The sequence below is a fragment of the Abrus precatorius genome, unplaced genomic scaffold (assembly GCF_003935025.1).
Source record: "Abrus precatorius isolate BTA unplaced genomic scaffold, Abrus_2018 Scaffold7, whole genome shotgun sequence".
Taxonomy (NCBI): domain Eukaryota; kingdom Viridiplantae; phylum Streptophyta; class Magnoliopsida; order Fabales; family Fabaceae; genus Abrus; species Abrus precatorius.
This window is the reverse complement of record NW_020874417.1, coordinates 29,775,048-29,795,230: the sequence shown is the minus strand read 5'-3', so window position 1 is coordinate 29,795,230 and position 20,183 is coordinate 29,775,048. Positions and strand designations below refer to the sequence as shown.

The window sequence follows — 20,183 nt, the reverse complement described above, 5'->3', positions numbered from 1 at the left end:
ATCCAAAAGCTGGCTTTTTTATTTATGAACACCAACCTTAAGTCAATGTTACACGTAGACACAAAGAAAAGGAACAAGTGGAGGGTATGTTCAACATTAATGAAAATCTGACAAGTGCTGATGTTTCTGATTTGCTAGTTGCAGACACACATGAAAATAAACAAACTGAGATTTAAATGAAACCATTTGGTTTGATTGATCATCATCACAGAGCAAAAATCAATAGGACAAAATGAACATATAATAAGTAAATACAATAACAAAAGGCTCTCATACTAAACAATGAGTAAATTTATTACTATATGCCAAGTACCAACATTTTTTATATACATTAAAATTTAGAATCAAAGAGCCAAACCTTGCATCTCTCTTATCAATTCAAAACCAAAAATTGGAGAAACTCATGCAAAAAACGACATATTATTTAAACTCAATTATGAGGTGTGGAATCCACCACTGAGTTGTGCCTGTTTGAAGGGCCTGAAGGTGGTATTGGCATCCCTTTAGGGAAGAAGTTGAAAACAAGGCCTTTGTATGGAAATCGCGGTTGTTGCTTTCCCCGGAGAAGTTCTGAGCTTCCTTTGAGCCTCATAGTTGCCTCTGTCCTTATTGCAGTGCAAGAACCAACAAGAAGCAAGTAAACAACGAGAAGAGCTAGAGAAAAGGATTTGCATGAAAGATGAAAGTATTTAGAGTAATGAGAATTGGCCATGGAAGGAATAAGGGGTGTTTTGGTTCCTTAGGATTTTAGATTAGATTGATTGTTATGAAGGAAGAGGGGTTTAAGGAAGATGTTGTGTTGTTTGTGAAGAAATTTTCACCGTGAATGAACGAAAGAAATGGTTTTATATGTGGTGTTTTGCATGGGGAACAATGAAAAATTGTAGGCTATTGGATTTGTGATGAAGGGTAGGAAATATGAACAAGAAAAGTGAGGTGCACGCAATAGAGACTACTGAATTTTGGATGTCAACGTTTGTTAAAAAATATTGAATATTTTGGTACAAGTATTTGGTGCCGGCTATGCTTGGACTTGGGACACCAAATTTATTACTTAAGTGTATGAAAATGTCTTATTTCAAGGTCAATAAGAACGATTTCCCAAGAAAACATACCAAAGCGTGTGATTGTGAAAAATTGAAAACATGAGCACATGTTTGAAATCCCAGCAATTCAACAAAGATGGTCACCGTCACTATAAGTGGAATGACTGTTCTCATTTTGCTTTCAAGTTAACCAAGTTTAGGCAAATTTTTTGTGCCTAAAATCAAAATTAGAACTGAACATGGCATGTATGTCAGATAGGCAACCCATATTTTCTTTCTTCATTCTTTCTAATTTCAACAAGGAATCTTAAATTTTGTTCCACGCGCATGATTTTTATATTTAAGCAGGCACTACAAGCATAGCATTGTAGTAGAAAATGGGGTGTGATTAAATTGTTGTAACTATGTAATTAGAGGGACTATGATTTAATTCATTAGCATGACACAATTGAAGAGAAAGAACCAAGATTGTTGTGGCGCGTCTACCTCAATGGTTGCCAAGGCTTCCATTTTTGGAAACAAGGAAGAGAGGCTTTTCATAGGTGAATAGCATTAATTATTGGCATTTTTGTTGAGAAGCCACTTCACCATCCTTGAGTTGCTAGCTGTCGTTAATTGACGATTATTTTATGGTACTTATGACATCATTATTTGTGTTTTTATTTGGAAAATTAAAATATGCCCCTCAATTTTTTCCATAGAAATCAATTATTTTGGTGGGTATCTTTTGCGTGCAATGATTTTGTAAGAAAACAAGCATTTTGAGGGGTCCACTTATTCTTGTACACCATTCATCTCATCCACACTATACTTAAGTTAATTCACTTTTTTTCATAGCCATATACTAAGTCAAGCCATATTTAAATGAGTAATGACACATATATAACAATATTTTTTTTTTTGTATGTTATTTTTTTTTACTTTTCTCTCTTCACTTTGTATTTTTCTTTTAAATTTTAAAACTTTTATATGTTTTTTTTTAAGAATATCGTTACTCTATTTAAATTATTCAATGGTTCTTAATAGCCATACAACTCCAACATCTAACATACTCTACATAGCTTCATTTTTCGAATTGTTTATTGATATAACAATAATATTTGAATAACGTTGCGATTCAGAGTTAATTACATTTTTACAAGTCGTCTATTAAATAAAAAAGATCATTTATTTTATTAAAAAAATAATAAATTTTTTAATTTTTTAAATATCAGTTTTAACACTAAATGTACTCCTTCTAATCTTTCTCCTAAAACTCTTTCAACTAAACTACACGGATTAAGAAAAATTATTCAAAGTAGTTGATATATTAATTTCTAAAAAATTAATTATAACATTGTAAATTTGTTAAGCATTATATTTATTAAGAAGTTGTAAAGATTTAATAATAAAAAGTAAATATGTAAAAATATTAATAAATATAAAAAAAAATTGTAAAGGTACCAATTAAAAAATTAAAAATTCTTATAAAAAAGATAGGAAGAAGTAAAAGTATAGATTAAAATATGTATTTAATTACCATTATCAATACAGCATATAACTATGTGATTTGTAACATAATTAAATGTATTGTAATAAAACATCAAATTAGTACAATAGAAGGAGTCAACGTCCACAAATAACTGATTTAAGATACACGTGGCAGTTGTACAGTGGGTTTTGGTCCCCATTTGTAGAGAAAAATAAAGGTTTATTCGTAAATGTCAAATGTCAACGTAGCATGCATGATATTGAATTATGAATTGTTAGCAGGACACTTTAATATATATTTTTTAATAAATTTTAATTATGGATTAAAAATCATTAAAATAATTTAAATTTTATTTTTAATTTTTTATTTTTAAATTAATACTTTTTATATTTTTATATATTTTTAATAAACTTTAATTACATAATTAAGAATGCGTATAAGAAGGGTTAAAGAATGAATTAAGAAAAGGGCAAAATTGACATCACAGACAGGGTGAGACCGACAATAAGGGCAGGTAAACGTAAAGGATGGCCAAAACTGCGGGTTGTGGAAGGTCTTTGAAATTTGGGGTACCCATTTGGCGAGTTAATAAGATGTTAACTTTAATTTGGCTATAGTTTCGATTAATTAACAACAATTTAATATGTGATAAACTTTAACATTTTTATTAACTGAAAATATATAATTATATGTCGCATACGATGATTGGTTAAAATTATAAATATTTAGTGATCTCACATTATTCAAAAAGTTTTTCACACCGACAGAAACAACGTGTGACGTTACTAGACTTGACTTTGAGGACGATCAAAGAAAGGAATTGAGGCTAATTCTTCATTAGAACAGAACTTCAAAAAAGTCGTTATTATTATTGTGGTCAAAGTTTTAATTAAAAATAATGATCATACAATTTTTTTAATTAAACAAAGTATTCTTAATAGAGACTAATATGAATAACACATACAAAATAACAATAAAAATATCTAAGTCGTAAGGTAACTTTTCGTTACATACATTCTTTTATTTGTATAATAATCAATGCAAAGTATTAATAATTTCATTATGTTATTCATTATTTGACATGCATAGGTAATAGATAGGATGCCAAATTTACTATAATAACTTTTTGTTAGATTTTTAATTTTTTTTTATAGATTACCATATTTGTTAACTATTTCTTTAAATTGCATAATCACTATGAAAGACAGTAATAAAATGTTATCATGATAGATATTATTTATCTTAACCGTCAGACAATATAGAGTAATAGAGTATTTCCTCTCTTGCCTCACGTACTTTATTATATTGAAATCAATAAATTTGATTTTCTCTCTTTAAATTCGTGCCTTTTACAATTTCTAGTAAATTTATTCATAAGAATATATTATAACTTACATTGTTGTATGTTTTTATTTAAAACAACTATTATGTAAATTTATCACTTTTCTATATTCGTCTGTTTTTATAATTAGACTAAGTTTAAAGAAGAAAAAAAGTTAATAGAAAAAAAAAAGAAGAAAAAAATTCTAAATCAATTACGGTTTGATAAGTGTTTTTTTTTTTTTTTACAACTCAAATTATATTAACCTCAGATTTAATTTAGATTGATTTGTGACTGAGACAAGGAATATTAATTTTTAAAATTAAATTATTCCTAAAATAATAAGAATCAAATAAAAATATTATTAAAAGAGGAGATTTGTGATTTTTTTAAATTTTTTACTATATTTATATATATATACACTAAAATATGATTTTTAAATTTAAAAATATAAAATTCAAAAAGTTATAAAGATGAAATAACTATAAACTATAAAGTACCAAAAACCGTTAATAGCAATTTTTATAAAAAGTCGAAACTTGATGTGTTAAAAAAAAACGCATAAATTCAATGAGAAAAAAAAAACTACTCAAAATTAATTTCTGGATTTTTTTATTTAAAAAAATTGTTCAAACATCTTTTCAAATAAAAAAAAAATCACATGTAAGATTGATGTATTGTTATTATTTCTGTTTATTGGAAATTATTGATACTAATTTATAACTCTACCTAAATTATATTAATTCATTATTTGATGTATTATATAAAATTAAGAGTACATTTAATTATTACTAGTTTGATATCAATTCAACTACAGTATTTAAATTAATAAAATATAAATCATTTTCTTTAAAAATATTGTGTAATTACATAAGAAATAAGTAATTAATTCATAAAAAATTAATAAAAATAATTACATACAATAAATATTAATATTATTCTAAAAATTTCCTTAATTTTAAATAACCGAGCGACTTACACAGGAAACAGGTGAATGTTTAATTGTCATAACTTTATAATAAATTAAATATATAAAAAAATTAGTTGTTATTTCTTATAAATAAGATTAGAGGTAATATTTTACAACCACCATTGTTTGTACGGTTTCCTCTCGTGTGTTTTCATTCTTAATAATCTTTTTAGATGATATATAATTTTAAAGAAAATTATTATTTACATAAATTATTATAATAAAATAACATTTTTTTTACTAAAATACGTTTATTAGAAGAGCTTGAATATAATGATGAATTTATTTAAGTATTAAGTGAACTACTAATAATTGTAGATCGTATTTAAAAATAAATTATTTTTCCAAAATAATAAATATATCAAGACAAACTAAAATATTAAAAGAGACAGATAAAATGGAGGGAGTAATTTTGAATAATTATGTTTTGTAATGAATAAAAAAAGCCACGCCTCATATAACTGCACACATATGACGTTTGTCATTATTTTGCAATTTTTATAATTTATATTTAATAGTAAAATACATATTTTGATAATTAAGGTTGTATAAATTATTATGTATAATTTTTTATGTATATTTAAACAAATTAACAAATTAATAACATGACAATCTATTTTATTTGTGTAACTTTAAATACAATGGTAAATAATATATTTAAAATTTTTATTAAAAATTATAAATTTAATATAGTTTAATGGATTGACACTATTAAATATTATAATTTTTAACAAAAAAATATTTGATATAACTTCTTATATATTACAATTAAATTAATCAATAACATCATACTTACATTTTTTTTAATTTTTTTTCAATACTTACATTTTATCCTTAATTTAAGAAACCTTTGGTCTTCTCCATCGAAGATGCACATCAACCTATAAGTTTTGAGGTCCATGGGCCCAGAAAACTTTTGATGTAGCCAGAAACTTTTCTCTTTCGACCAAAACAAAAACGATAACTTTTTCTTTTTTCCACTTTCGTGTGCAATCCAAATAACATAAAATTTCTTTTCTCACCCATCTACCACCTCTTATTCTCTCGTCAATTATTTTAAATTTAGTAAAATTTAATTTTAACAAAATAAATTTAAGATTATTATATTTAGTTATAAAATATATTTAAATTAATTTATATTGTGTATTATATAAAAATATAAATTTATTAAAAAAAATAGAGAAATAATTTTATAATTTTTCAACAATTTAATCTAACTGTTCTTAAAATGTTGAAGATAAGAAGGGGATAAGCATGCAGTACAGTTTCCTTTCTGCCTAAATTTGAAGACTCTTCTTTTGGTCTAAGAAGACCTTGGCAGCTGTAGGTCATGTTGATGTCGTAAATACCAGTACTAAGAAAATTGTATAAGTTGGGTGTACTTACAAAGTCTTGTTGAACTTATTTTAGTTAATATTTTTTTATAGATATTAAAATTGAAAATTTTAATAATTAAATTAACGGTTTCTCTTCTAATAAGATTAAGACCATAAATTATATATATGTTAAAAACTATTTAATATTTATTTATAAAATTTATCTTATTTTTTAGTAAAAAGAATATAAGTAATTATCAAACAAATTTAAATTTAAGTACAGGTTCACAACAAATTTACAAATATAAGTGCTAAGATATCCCTATCTATATTTGCATATATAGTATATTTATTAACTTTACAATTAGAATTTGAATGATTTATAAATAAGTTTTTAATTAGGTTAAATAATATTTTATTTTCAATTTTATAATTAAGAATTAAATCATTTTTAAATATATTAATTAAGTTACACGTTATACTTTTTATTAAAATAAATAATCATTATTGTTAGTATTATAATAACATTTTTTATTTTAACAATTTATTAAAAAATGCATTGATAAATTATATTAACTAAAATGAAAAAGTAATGAGTTTGAATATAAATATATTATATAGTATAAGTATTAAAGTTATTTTATATATACAAGCATGAGCTTGAATATGCATATTAAAAAAAAACGTAAGTTTAAGAAAGAATATTTCAGTATCCTAGTTACAGCATTATGTTGGGGTAAGGCTCATCACACTCAACGTTGATTTTTTTATAATATTCATTAATATTAAAAGATCATGCTATGAATTTAAAATTCAAGATATATTAGACAAGTTTAAATATTATCATGTGAGATTTATCAAATTTTATTTTATTTTAAAAATTTCTTTTATAATCTTTAATCATGGTGATACTAGTCATTGACATGCAAATATTATAATTAACGAAAGTGGACAGTAAATTATGGTATTTGCTAATAAAGTTGCGTAAAACAGTTGTACCTTGACTAATAATTGTCACTTTAGACCTAATGGTAAACACTCAATCTAATCATGACATTAAAACCAGTGTATGATAGTTACCATTTTTCATATGCTGCTAATTACTGCTTGTAAAACTTACATTTGAGTTCTTAAATCCATGACAAGTATCAAAGGAGTCTTGTCAAGTAAATGGGATTGCTTCTCTACAAATCAACAAACTATAATTCTAGGTGTGAGATTTTATATTATTTGTCACAATCTAAGTGCGAGATTGATACTATATAATCATTAACTTATTATAGTCATAGATACATCAATACAGCATGGAATTGCGCATTAATGAGTAGTTTGTGAAACTACACTGACTTAGGTGTGAGCAACAGCAACGTCACTCCCATGCATGCGTTTCATCAATATAGACAAACTATTTTTTATCAGAGATTTCAACTTTGACATTTTGATAAGAATTTATTTGTTAAAAAACTAAATTGATAAGGAATGTGCTTTTCATCAAACAATTTCTCTTGTTTATCTTTTCATCAAGAACTTGCTCCACTTTTAAAGGGCATTTAACTATCAAATATTGCTCTCCCTTACGTAGAAAGAGAAGGAAAATAATTTAAGAGGTTAATTTTTTCAATCATAATCGACAATTTTTTCTATTTGAATACTGGGGACCCAAATCCATAATATTTCTCTTTTTGGTCAATCGAATTCATAATATTCTGGTCTTCGAAAATAGAAAGGCAGCCCAATTGTAGCCCATGCAGACAACCTCTACTATAACTTGACTTCTGAGTTTTTTATATGTACAATCTTCTAATCAGATGTTCTTATTTCATTATTATAACTGCTTAATTAGAATAAAACAAAGTATAATAACAATATTTTAACTTAATTATGTGTCAAAAAAATATATTTTGTTTTGCAGAAAATATATTTTTAAATTCTAAAACAAAAAGAAGCTGCTTTGATTTATAGTTTCAAAAGGACATGGAAAATATAGTTAGTTAGACAAAGCCTTAAAAAAAACAAAAAGAAAATCAAGAAACTTGGAACCATTGGGTACTTAACTATGAACTGTCACCAAACAAGCATCCATGAAGAGATACGAAATAGTATAATGGAAGGTAAAAATATAAAATAATAATGACTTTTGATGAGTGGAACAGCAGATTGACTTTTTACAGTATAATAAATCTAATGGGTCGCATTCATGTAGAAATTCTTGGGATTTTCTTGTCTTGTGTTGTAGCAATGTTAGGTAAATAGGTATCAAAAGGGCATGTGCTGGGTCCCCTATGTTGAGCCATGCTCAAAGTTGAATAGTCACCACTTCTTCACCCATATTAATTGCCACCATTCTCTGAGTTTCTCATCTTGCAACTCTGTCTGTAACCATCAGCGCCTGTTTTCTCCCATCAAAACACCAAACTGAAAGCATTGCATTTATATTACATGCACGCTTGCAGAATGATCAATGTAATGCAAAACCAGTTTTGTTGAAAATGACACTTTGGTTAGAGTTCCTTAGACATGGATTTCAATCCTTACAAGATCAAGTTAGGCATAATAGTCTATTGAAAAAAATTCTTTTTAAATCTTAATAAAATTAGAGTTTAATTTTTAATCTTTAGTTAAATGTAAGCATAATACTCTAGCTTCAACAAAATTGATTCAAGTAGAAAATATCTGTAGTCTAAATAAAAAGGTAATTGTTATACAAATTAATAATTTTTAATGTTAAATGAATATTTGATTGAATGATAAATTTTAATTAAATCCATAAAATAAAGAATAAATTACAATTTATTATATCTAATTTCCCAGAAAAGATAAGGCAGTAACCATGGTGAAACAAGAAGAACAAATGGTGACATTGAAACCCAAGTTTCCTTGTGGGGAACACAATCTGGGGAACGCCAACAAGGAGAGATGGGGGGCACATTCAATTTTCCTCTCTTACTGACATTTGTACATTGTTCAATGCCCTAAGAACAATTTAGAAAACCAACTTTGAACAAGAGAGCCCAGATTTGCCAGAGCTTTGAAATGGACCCAACCCCATAATAATAGCTCTCTTTAAACATGAGGTCCATTAAAAGCTGTGTACGTCCATTTGCACCACTCTGCCCACATTACATACATAGTTAGACACACACACCCTACAGCTACAGCCCTATTAGCCTATTAGCCTAACCTTCTGTAATCCTCCACAGTTCATTTTCAAACTATTAAAGTCATAACTGCCATGCATTGGAAATCAAAAAGTGGAAATGCCAAACCGCCCCTCCAAATTCTCTGTTTGCTCTCTGCCAATTCATGTTTTCATGTTAAATTTAATGTAACAATGTTATACTATTAAAATTTTGTGTCTATGTATATTCATGGACATTAAATAAGTGAGGTCATTTAATATTTTATTAAGAGAAAGGTAAGCATAAAACTATTCACAGAAATTTGAACTGTAAAATAGAACTACTATCCATAAATTTCAACTGGCCTTAAAACCCGGCAAGGGAAAGAAAAATTAACATTGCAAATGATTCTTCTTGTCTGGGTGCAGTTGAAAGGTAAGATTGCCCTTCTATGGTACTAGAAGACACCAATCATCAGCTGAAGGCTATCCCATTTTTCGCTATTATTATTATAATTTATTTATTATGCAGCTAAATTGTTTAGCATGCAAAGATTATTTCAAACTAGGAATAATATTGAGGACTAGACAACAAAACAATCCACAGTTCAAGTGGTTTCTTATTATTGAGTAGTACTACTTATACAGCTTAGAGTCCCCATTATGCATTATATTTTCCACCAGTGGTACAATTGTACAGAATTGTCTGTGAAAAGTTGTGCAATTAGCTTTAGCATTATTCTCTTATATTCCATTGTAGAGGGACCCTCATGGTTTCTTGTTAACCATGGCAAGGCCACTATTTGGCTGCCAAAAATTGAGAATAAAAATCATGCAACCTCAAACACAAAAACTTTTGCCGGTCCTGCTGCAAGGACAAAAGGAAACTAGGAAGTGCAAATAATATTACACACATAATAAAGAAACAAATTAAATGAGGTGCAGTGTCCAAGTTAAAGTAACTAACTTCTTGGCCAATTAGCATGCTGACAAGACTATTGAGATTATGTTAGAACAAAATACAAAAAAAACAACATACAAGTTGCTGTGACACCTAAAAGGTTAAAGCACAAATTGGAACTCTCCTTGATTAAAGAGCTATATAAGAATTAAAAATAGACCCGTAATCAATATTTCATCCAGAAAAGTCCACCAGAGGCCATTAATAGGACAGCTAGAAAATCCCGTAGAGGCTATGAAATGGGAAGTATCATTCCTATCCTCATTGATCAGCTCAGTTTTTGTATTAGGTTCTAACAAAGTGACCTCTTTCTGGCATGGTTTTACTCCATATGGAACACTGCTGGTTGATATTACTCTAACTGAGTAGCAAAGGTTGGGGTTGTTCCATGCCCCAAAACGCCTTCCCATCTTGCCAAAAAACTCTTTGGAGAATTTAAGCACTCCTGTGAGATTGTTTCCACTTAGGTAAAGTGCATTGAGACAAGGAAGAGTTTCCAGCTTCGGTGGCAGGTTGCCAGTGAGGTTGTTATCACTAAGTCCCAAAAATCTCAACCTCTTTAATTCTGAAATAGACTCAGGAATTTCCCCTGTCAAGCCCATGCTAGAGAGTTCCAAAATGACCAAGTTCTTAAGGTTTTCCCACTTTAGGGCCCTGATGTCTCCTCCTAATGGATTGTTAGACAAAACCATTTCCTCTAAGGAATGCATCTCTTGAAAAGACAAGGTCAACCCACCAGTGAATCGGTTATTTCTTAGGTCCATTAGGGTCAGGTTCTTAAGATTTGCAAATTCATTTGGAAGATTTCCTTCAAGGTTGTTGTGGCTTACATCCAGCTTCAATGCTGAGATTAAGCTTCCAAGTGTCAAAGGCAAAGTCCCAGATAATGAATTTCTACTTAAATCAAAGATTAACAACTCATTTAGCCCACCAAAAACATCTGGAATCCTCCCAGTAAAATAGTTTCCAGCAAGAACAAGCTTCTTCAACTTGGTGAGATTGCCAAGTTCTGGTGGTATTTCACCAGTTACACCATTTTCTAATAGTACTAGTGATTGGAGGTTCTTGAGGACACCAAAACTTGAGGGCATGTTTCCAATGAGACCCGGGTTTGATCTGAACTCCAGTGATTCTAAACTGTCAACCAGGTTCTCCCAGTTTCCAGCGGGGATGGTGATTGGAAATCTATTTTCTGATTGAAAACAATTGAAGAAGGATAGAGACTTTAGGTGCTTGAGCTCAAATAACTGTGGTCTAAATTCCAAATTTTGAGCACAACTCAGAGAATTGTCTTGGATGGGTCCAATGTTCAAGACAGTAACATACCAAAATCCATCAAAAAGATCACAAGAGACCCCCTGCAGTTGAAAACAGAATTAAACAAATAATTGATCACGATGTTCTAGAAAATTCTTAAATTTAGTATTGAATTACAAAGAGCTCTAATTTCATTTATAAAATTGAGTCCAAAGCCTCATTATGAATCTAATAATAATGAGCGAAAATCTTGTAGAGTAAAAAAATAATAGTGATTGTGTTCAAAGTTTCGCTGATGATTGTAAAAAAGATTTTGCAGGTCATTAACCAAAGGGAAACTACATCCTAGAAACTATACTATTCCTTCTGACACTCATGAAGAAATAATGGCCTTACAAAGCTTTGACCATAAACAAATTTGAACTGTTCAAGTCTAATCTCTAGCACAGTATAAAGGTCGTTGCTTAGACAATTTACACGTATGATGGTACAGCAAGGTATCTAGTAAAAGGTACCTGAATAGGAGTCCAACCACAAGGATCTGGATAGAGATCTGAGCCATTCCATGAATTACCAACAAAGCCTTGAATGGTAGAGTATAGAGCTTCTTGCTCTGCTATCTCCATTGGAGCTATATCAAGGTCTAGTTGTCCATAGCATCTTGCACTCAGAGAGAGGATGAACAAGACAAATATGGCATGACTAATAGCCTTGATGCTCTTCATGATGTTGTTGAGTCAAATATGAATATAAGGCACGAGAAATTCAGGATAGATGAAGCAAAATTAATAAAAGCAAACGACCACAAGTAGGAGGTGCTTGGCTTGAACTCAAGTGCATCTTATGGTTGGTGTCTTACATGTGTTTTTTCTCTTTTTAGGAAAAAAAGAAGACGACAATCTTCAACTAAATTATAGCAAAAGGTGCAGATAAAGAAGAAGGGTGAAGTTCAAACAGATGATTTAATCACTCAACAATGAAGTGGATATCAAGATAGATACCCCAACATGGGCCCTTACAGAAAATTACTGGTGTTTTGGAAGAACACAGATTGTAGTATCAAGAAAGAAAGAAACAAGATCCTGAATGTATGCTCAAACTTAGTTGGATAATGGGAATGGAGGAAAGACAAAAGCTGAGCAAGAAACCTGACCTCTTTCTTCCTTGTGTTTATGGAAAAACTAAGGAAGTATATATAAGAAAGAACACAATATCTTAGCACAGTTCTCGAAGCTCAAAGTCATAATAACATTGGCTTTAATATGATCAGAGCAGAAGCAACTGTGAGGCCTATAAAATGAAAGCCAAAAAACACTCTTTCCTTTTTATGCAGCTATGCTATGCAATTTGCACACCCTATGTCATTGTCTTATTGAATATTTATTATTATTATTATCATTATCATTATCATTATCATTATATTATTAGATGATAATTGTGGAAATTATGCAAGAGTTCTAGTCCCAGCTTTCATAGGCTATTAAAAGTGTTATTGGTAGTTGAAGGAAATAAAGGATGCAGATAAAGGGGGTTAAAGTTGAGGGATTAGTTAAAAGGCTTGAAGGAGGGTTGAGTATGCATAATAGGGGACCATTGTCCATGCAAAAGGAAGAGCTGCATGTAAAAGCATGCAAGACAAATAAGGTTTTTATCCGTTATTGCCTCGTTGTTTTGTGTTTTTAGCTTGTGGGTATTTCACAACCCCATTCAAACTAAAAGGACAAGATATCACAGTGGCTTTGAAGGTGCAGTTAATCACATTGCTACATAACAGTTAGCTCCAGAATTGGACCATACCTGTACCCCCCCCAACCCCGTTCGGTCTATTTTTTCTCCTCAAAATTTGTAGCCACCGTATCAAGTCCATGTCTGTTTTCAATTTAAGTCTTTGAAAGTATGGTTTGGATTAACTAAAGTTGCCACTTTGATTTGCTATAAAATTTTATTTTCTAAACTTATGTAGGTTAAATGGTTTATATAAAAATAACTTCTGTTATCCCCTCGAGTCAGCTTAGTTAAGTTACAACAAAACATAAATTATAAGGTTATGGACTCAGTCTCCATATTGCATCTTATTCCTTTCTTGTAATATTATCCTTATCTTTTCTCTCATTTATTTTATTAAGGTCTACTATGACTCTCTGAGTCTCTTTTTAGGAAAAAAAGAAAAGGTATTACTATGAATTCAAGTCTCATATAATATATGTAATTATTAAACTAAATATACATATCTCATTCATATTTGTTCGGTTGACTTGGTAAAAGGGAATGGCTTGAATGATGGAATCAAATTTTAACTTTCTATGGAATTTATTTTCTGTAAATTGACCCCATTTGGCTTCCATTTTTGTCAGGATTAGCTACATTCAACCAGCTTAAAATGATGTCATTTTGTCAAGCTCAGTCTGAACAAATAATTGAAGTTGTAATACGCCAAATCAACCCATTCCCACATACTTAATATATCATCTCATTTTTTATTTTTCTAATTAATATCTCCGTGTTCAATTTTTCTCACGACTCTTATATGACATGAAATATATATATATATATATATATATATATATATATATATATATATATTTGTCGGGTATTGCTTTAGACATAGTTCATTCACATCGGAACACTTAGTAATTTGTCATCGATTTACTAAAATATAATTCTTTATAAATATTTGGATTATGTGAAGCTAACTTTCGGAATTGTAATATGAACAAAAAAGGGAAAATAAAAATACTAGTACATTAGGATAAGGTCTTTCTAAAATAATTTTTTTAAAGTTAAAATATATTTATTTTTTCTTTATTGGATCGCGTGGGACCCAATAAAAACTTTGGAGTAAAATATACTGCTAAAAAAAATTAAGTGCAAACAATGCTAAATCAAAAAAGACAATCTCTTTGATGGAACTTTTTCAATGAATTCATTGCTTGCAATTTAAGAAATTAAAGTTTTAACGTATATCAGTATCGTGTACATTGCCACGGAATTCTTAGTTGTCACAATAACTATCATGAACTGTCCATCCGTTTAAAAGCTGTAAATTAATGCAGCAATTCTAATATATTTTCTCTTTTGACAAGAATTGCTCAAAATAACTTTTTTTCTTCAGCTCGTGATAAAAAAAATGAAAAATATATACAATGTAACTATGTAACCCTTTATTATTTTTCGAAAGTTTTAGACCTTTTTCGAGTTTTATGAATTGAATAAAAACATGTTTAAGAAAATAATGATTGTTGACAAAGAAAAGTTAATGACAGAGATTTTAAAAAATATATACAATGACAAAATAGTTTTTTAGGGACTTCCTTTTTATTTTCTATAAATTTTACCCAATCTGACCATCCTCCCTTAAGTTCCTTTGTTTTTTTTCCCATTATTTTAGTTGACATGAAGTGATTTTTGTACGTAAATTGGGCACATGTAATTTGCATAGATAGCATTACAAAATGTACTAAAGTTCTATACATACAGAAAAGAAGCCACAGTAAACATGGTTTTGGAACAAAGTAACCATTGGTCCATAAAAATTAACTACCTAGTCACCCATCTCTGTGAAAATGAAATTTAATGAGAACGGGAAAGATGATAATAACTAGGGGAACTGAAGCACATGTAAGTAGCAGTTATTGAGGAAAAAGAGGAGAAGATCCAAGAGAAAAAGGGGTATAGTAGATTTAAGAGGAAGGACCACACTAAATTAGGGGATGGGAAAGATAATGAAATAATAAAAGGCTAAGGATGTGTAGCCAAAGGTAACACCTTATATTGATGAACTAATATAGCTTTCGATAAGTCTTTTTCTGTCCCACTTTCTTCCCTACAAGCTGCCCTTGTCTACCACTGGTATATCTCTAAGGATGAGCTATACTTAGGATCACACACTCCTTTTCCTACTTATGCCCCTCCAAATATTAAGAAAATCAAATGTTGTTAATTTGATTAAATGCACATTAACATATTCTCTTTTCATAGTTTTAATTATTAATTAACATTTATTAAAAATTTACAAAAATATGACAGAAAACATTAAATTGGGCAAGTTAAAATTTTGATTAAACAATTTAAAATTATCAATTTGTTTTTTATCATGATTTTTAATGTATTTTAAAGCAAAAATTAATTAAAATTATTTATTAATTAAAAATTTTAAAACATTGTCGAATTGCTTAGCAGGATCTATAAAAAAAAAAGAAAAAAAAAGTCTTATCAATTAGTGTCTTAACGAAATTATTTAAAGAATCAACTCACCTTTATATTACAATTATTAAATAAGAATATTTTTAAGAGTTACTCATATTTTCATTAAATCACTTTTTTATTCAATGTTTAATTTTATTTGTCTTATTTATCCTCAACTTCACCCATAAAAGTTGCATATTTAATCAAGTACTAATTATTAACATAAACGTGTTTCAGTTCACAAAGATTTAGCTTTATTGAAACCACGCTCCCAAGCAAGAACTAGGCAAGTTTCTTAGTCCAAATCTGCTTTAATAATCATTATATTAAACTTGAATGCTAACCCACTCCTTTCAAATTGCATGTGTGTGTTTCCTGATCCCTATTGACTAACTATGATACATTTCTTTGCTCGCATTTAAACTTCTTTAATTGATGCAAAATAAATCTTAAACTCTGAGATAAGAAAATTGAACTTTGCATTAAATGCATTCTGAAAAAGTTGAGTGTTAACACATTTAAACTACTTCAACATTGATAACATGTTTCATATCTTTATTGAGTGGGTTTTCAAATCCACTCTATCATGATCTGAACATGTGTGAGGTACGGCTAATAGTAATTTTATAGTTAGGTAGATATCTTGTCTTTTTATTTTACTTTTTATTACTTACTTTTGAAAGAAAATTTTATTTTATTTATTTGACTATTTAAACCTTAAAATATTATTAATTATTTTATAAAATTGACAATAGTTTTAAATTAAATAAATTTATTAATTATATCATTAAGTATATTTATTATTTTCTGAAGTGATCACAAATAAAAATAAATAAAGAGAATATCGTATAAATATAAGACTTGGCATTATAAAATACATGAATGATTGAATTTGAAATACTATAATTTATGTATTCTTCTTATAAGACTTTTTTAGCTAAATTATACAGATGAATAAAAGTAGTTTGAGTTTATTAAAAAGCACTGAATATGTTAATTTTTCCTGTATTGATATCATTGAATTTGATTTTACTGTTGATATTTTATTCTTTTCCTTGTTAGATTTTATTTCTATTTTCACTAATTTTATATAATAAAGATAAATTAAAATTATTTTATTAAAATTAAAAAAAATATTTTATAATAAAACCTACAAATTAAAATTTAATCTCCAACGTCTTTTGAAGCCACATGTCTTTTCTTTCTAATAAGATATATATAATTTTGTTATGAAAAATGTTTGTTATTCAAATATTATTTATAAAATTAATTCAGTAGTTGATAAAATAACTCATTTAATACTTTTATTTAAAGATTTTTTTTTTTTGTCTACAAATAATTCTTCAAATTTTGTAAACTTTTAATTCTAAATAGTTTACATATTCTGTAATTCTTTTATAAAAAATTTTGAAACATCTTTCATTTTTTTTAGTTTTAGAAAATATTTATATATATATAATATAAGTTTTTAAATTAATTATATACAGTGTCATATATAATGTTAAAAATTATATGTTTAAATAAAATAATTATGTCTTTTTTGCTTGGACGTTCCCTTCTTTTCTTTAGTTGCTGATCAAACTTAATTAGCTGAACAATGTTAATTAAGTCCCTTATATCATAATAGTTCTTTGTAAAATGTATAATTAACTGAACAATGTATAATTTCAGTGTTAATTTTATGGTAACTGCAGTTGATGCATATGACCTTAATAGTCTTTTAAGGAATAATCAGGTTGAGTGAGTTGTTGCCGTGGTTGAAAAAGGTCCAAAGTTCTTCGAAATCTTCAGTTGAGGGTGTTATTAGTCTTTGAAGTTTACCTTAGATGCTTTTGATATAAAAAATTTATTGGATTATCATACTAGTTAATTGATTTTTACAATCATTAGATATTTTAATCTACTTATTGAGTAAAGGATCACTCGTTTCCCAAGAATCATACTCTGCATTAGAATAGGCAACAAATAAATACAAAAAAAATTAAAAATCAGATACCCAGAAAATAAAAACAAAATTTATATTTTCCATAAATATAATTGTGTTAAATGCTTAAAAAAATTATCATCTATTGTATTTTACTTGACTTAAATAAAATTATTTTATATATAAAAAAAAATAGTTCCCATCTTCCTATGCCTCATAAGATTGCCAAGGCCAGAGTTATCAACTTATCACTCATTTTGAAGCTATTGGGTTAATGCATGGCACATAACATGGCGGAGACATTGAATCATTGGACTCCAAGGCCCTTATGAAATGGCAATTTTAAGGCCCAAGCCATATGATCAGCTCTATCCAACTATAAATAACCCAAGTTTGAAAATACATAATCTTGGAAAGATAAAAGCAATTGGTGCAAGTAAAGAAAAATGTAACACAATGACACTAAATTGTAGATATATGTAGCAAGCATACATGGGGTCAATTCTTAATATAAACTTGGATTTTGGAATTTGTATTCATTTATGTAAATTTTGTTTATTAATTTAAAAATAAAAACTTTTCTCCCTTTATATTTTCGTCCAAAACTTTACTTCTTAACATACTTTAAACGTGCTAACTGTTCTCGATTAATCTCCTAGGTTAAAGATAGCTCCTACCTTAGTTGATCAAACTTTTAAACTCCACTCTTTCTTTTCAATCAACAGGACGCTCATGTTTGTATTAATTAGCAATGAAAAGAAATAAAAGGAACCAAAGAGTTCATCTTTCCTCCACAAAAGTTGCAACTATGAACCATTTTTATAAAAATATTAAAAAATTTTATTAAAAAAATCATTTATCACGCTTTTATAACTTAATATAATAAATACATTTTTTTTTCAATAAAAACTTACCACTTTTCAATCTTTCTTAAGGTTAAAGGTAATACAATCCATCATTTTATGATGGTAACCAAAAAGGTCACTTAGTTTGTCACTTTAATTGTTCTTGTTTTTTTATCGCCATTTAGTCTACAGTTATAATACATGTTTAGCTTTCCATCATGACACCATGACATTATGATCATGATAAGTGATTCTTAATTAATGAGATTGCATCGCCCAAGTTTAGATAAAATAACTTGAAATCAAAGGTTGGAATCAAGGATCCAATGTCAACCTAGTTTACAAAAACATGAACTAACAGAAATAGATGTTCTTATCCTTAAAACTTATCATTTTATCTCTGCTTCAATCTTCCAGATTGAGTTGCATGTTTAGAGTAAATTCTGATTTCAATTTTACTTTTCCCAAAAAGCGTTTTAGTGAAAGCTTGTTAGTGTAATAACCATTTAAAAAAATATTGATTAACATGCATAGTAGGCAACCACCATGTACACTACAGCATAAAAGGAGGCAAAATCCAATGTTTAAAGACACATTGAGTTAGCTTTGATCTCTACATGCATAATGTAAAACAAAAATAACTACTAAGCATTTGGAAATTAAATCCTGTAACAATCATTTCAAAGCTATGAAACGTAGCAATTTTTCTCAATCTTGAATCTCTCTTCTTCCTACCCTACACCGTTTCAATTAATCAGTTTTATTAATAGTTGTCGATTAAAGCCATGTCAACAATAATCAATTTTATATAAAGAATACTGCCTTACTATTACAGTATTACAATTTACAAATTATAACTTGGTTAAGCAGCCACGGTTAACAGCTACTTGTGTTGCCTATGTGCTGCTCTAGCATGTTCTCCCGAATTGTCAATACCACAAAATCAGAGAAACTGAAAATTGCTGACACTATTGTAAATATTGCTTCCTAATATCATCAATAAGCTACTCATGCTGGCTGGCATATTTCTGCGTCAGCTACTCAGGGTTTGAACTAGGATTGTTAAAATGGGTTGAACCATTTGTGGCTTTAAGAGATTTTCAGATTGGGACAGGTCAATTTAACTGTAGGCTAGAAATTAACTAGCTCAACCCAACTCTTTGTAGGTTATAGCCAATTAGACCAGCCTATTGCTTATTTAAAAAAAAAAAAACATTTTATTTATCTTAGATTTTTATAGACTAAAAAGAAAACATGATCAATAATGGACAAATACTCAGATTTTGGTTCATTTTTTAATTTTGTTAAACTCACCTATCTAGTCCAATTTAATAAGTAAGTTTAAGTTAAATTAATAAATTAAATAATTTTTTAAAATTGCGTTAGGGGACATAGTTTTCTTGGTCAATTGAATTGGACTAGGTTGAGTTGAGTCAAAATTAAATTTGGTTCAATAATTTTAAATTTAATTTAAATTTTTGAGGAGTGCAGAGGGAGTACAGTGAACTTAATCATTCATTTAATTTGACCTATTTTGATATTCTTAATCTTAGTCCATACTTAATTACACATTAGTTTAAATAATAATTGCTTAAAAATAATTGAATCTATATATATATATATATATATATATATAAAGTCAAACCACATACATCCTTAATTCCCTTACTCATTTGACCACATATCTTGTTAGATTTTACTTAAACTACCAATTTGGTCACGTTAAGAATGGTTTTTGTAATAATAAAAAAATATTTTAATATAATAGT

At 28.2% G+C, this 20,183-nt stretch overlaps 1 protein-coding gene across 1 annotated transcript; it reads right to left on the bottom strand.

The window, feature by feature from the left end:
• Positions 1–10,301: 10,301 nt before the first annotated feature.
• Positions 10,302–12,613, bottom strand: LOC113873202 (piriformospora indica-insensitive protein 2-like). Its single transcript, XM_027511233.1, has 2 exons — positions 11,976–12,613; positions 10,302–11,561 (listed from the first exon to the last, which is right to left on the bottom strand). The coding sequence occupies exons 1-2, from the start codon at positions 12,183–12,185 to the stop codon at positions 10,341–10,343; spliced, it is 1,431 nt and encodes a 476-aa protein (XP_027367034.1). The 5' UTR covers positions 12,186–12,613; the 3' UTR covers positions 10,302–10,340.
• Between the last annotated feature and the right edge of the window lie 7,570 nt (positions 12,614–20,183).

Bases quoted from the DNA above. Each gene is read 5' to 3' on its own strand.
- LOC113873202 (XM_027511233.1), bottom strand. From the start codon at position 12,185: ATGAAGAGCATCAAGGCTATTAGTCATGCCATATTTGTCTTGTTCATC. The intron at 11,562-11,975 runs GTACCTTTTACT...TTTCAACTGCAG, and splicing joins GTGGTTGGACTCCTATTCAG to GGGGTCTCTTGTGATCTTTT.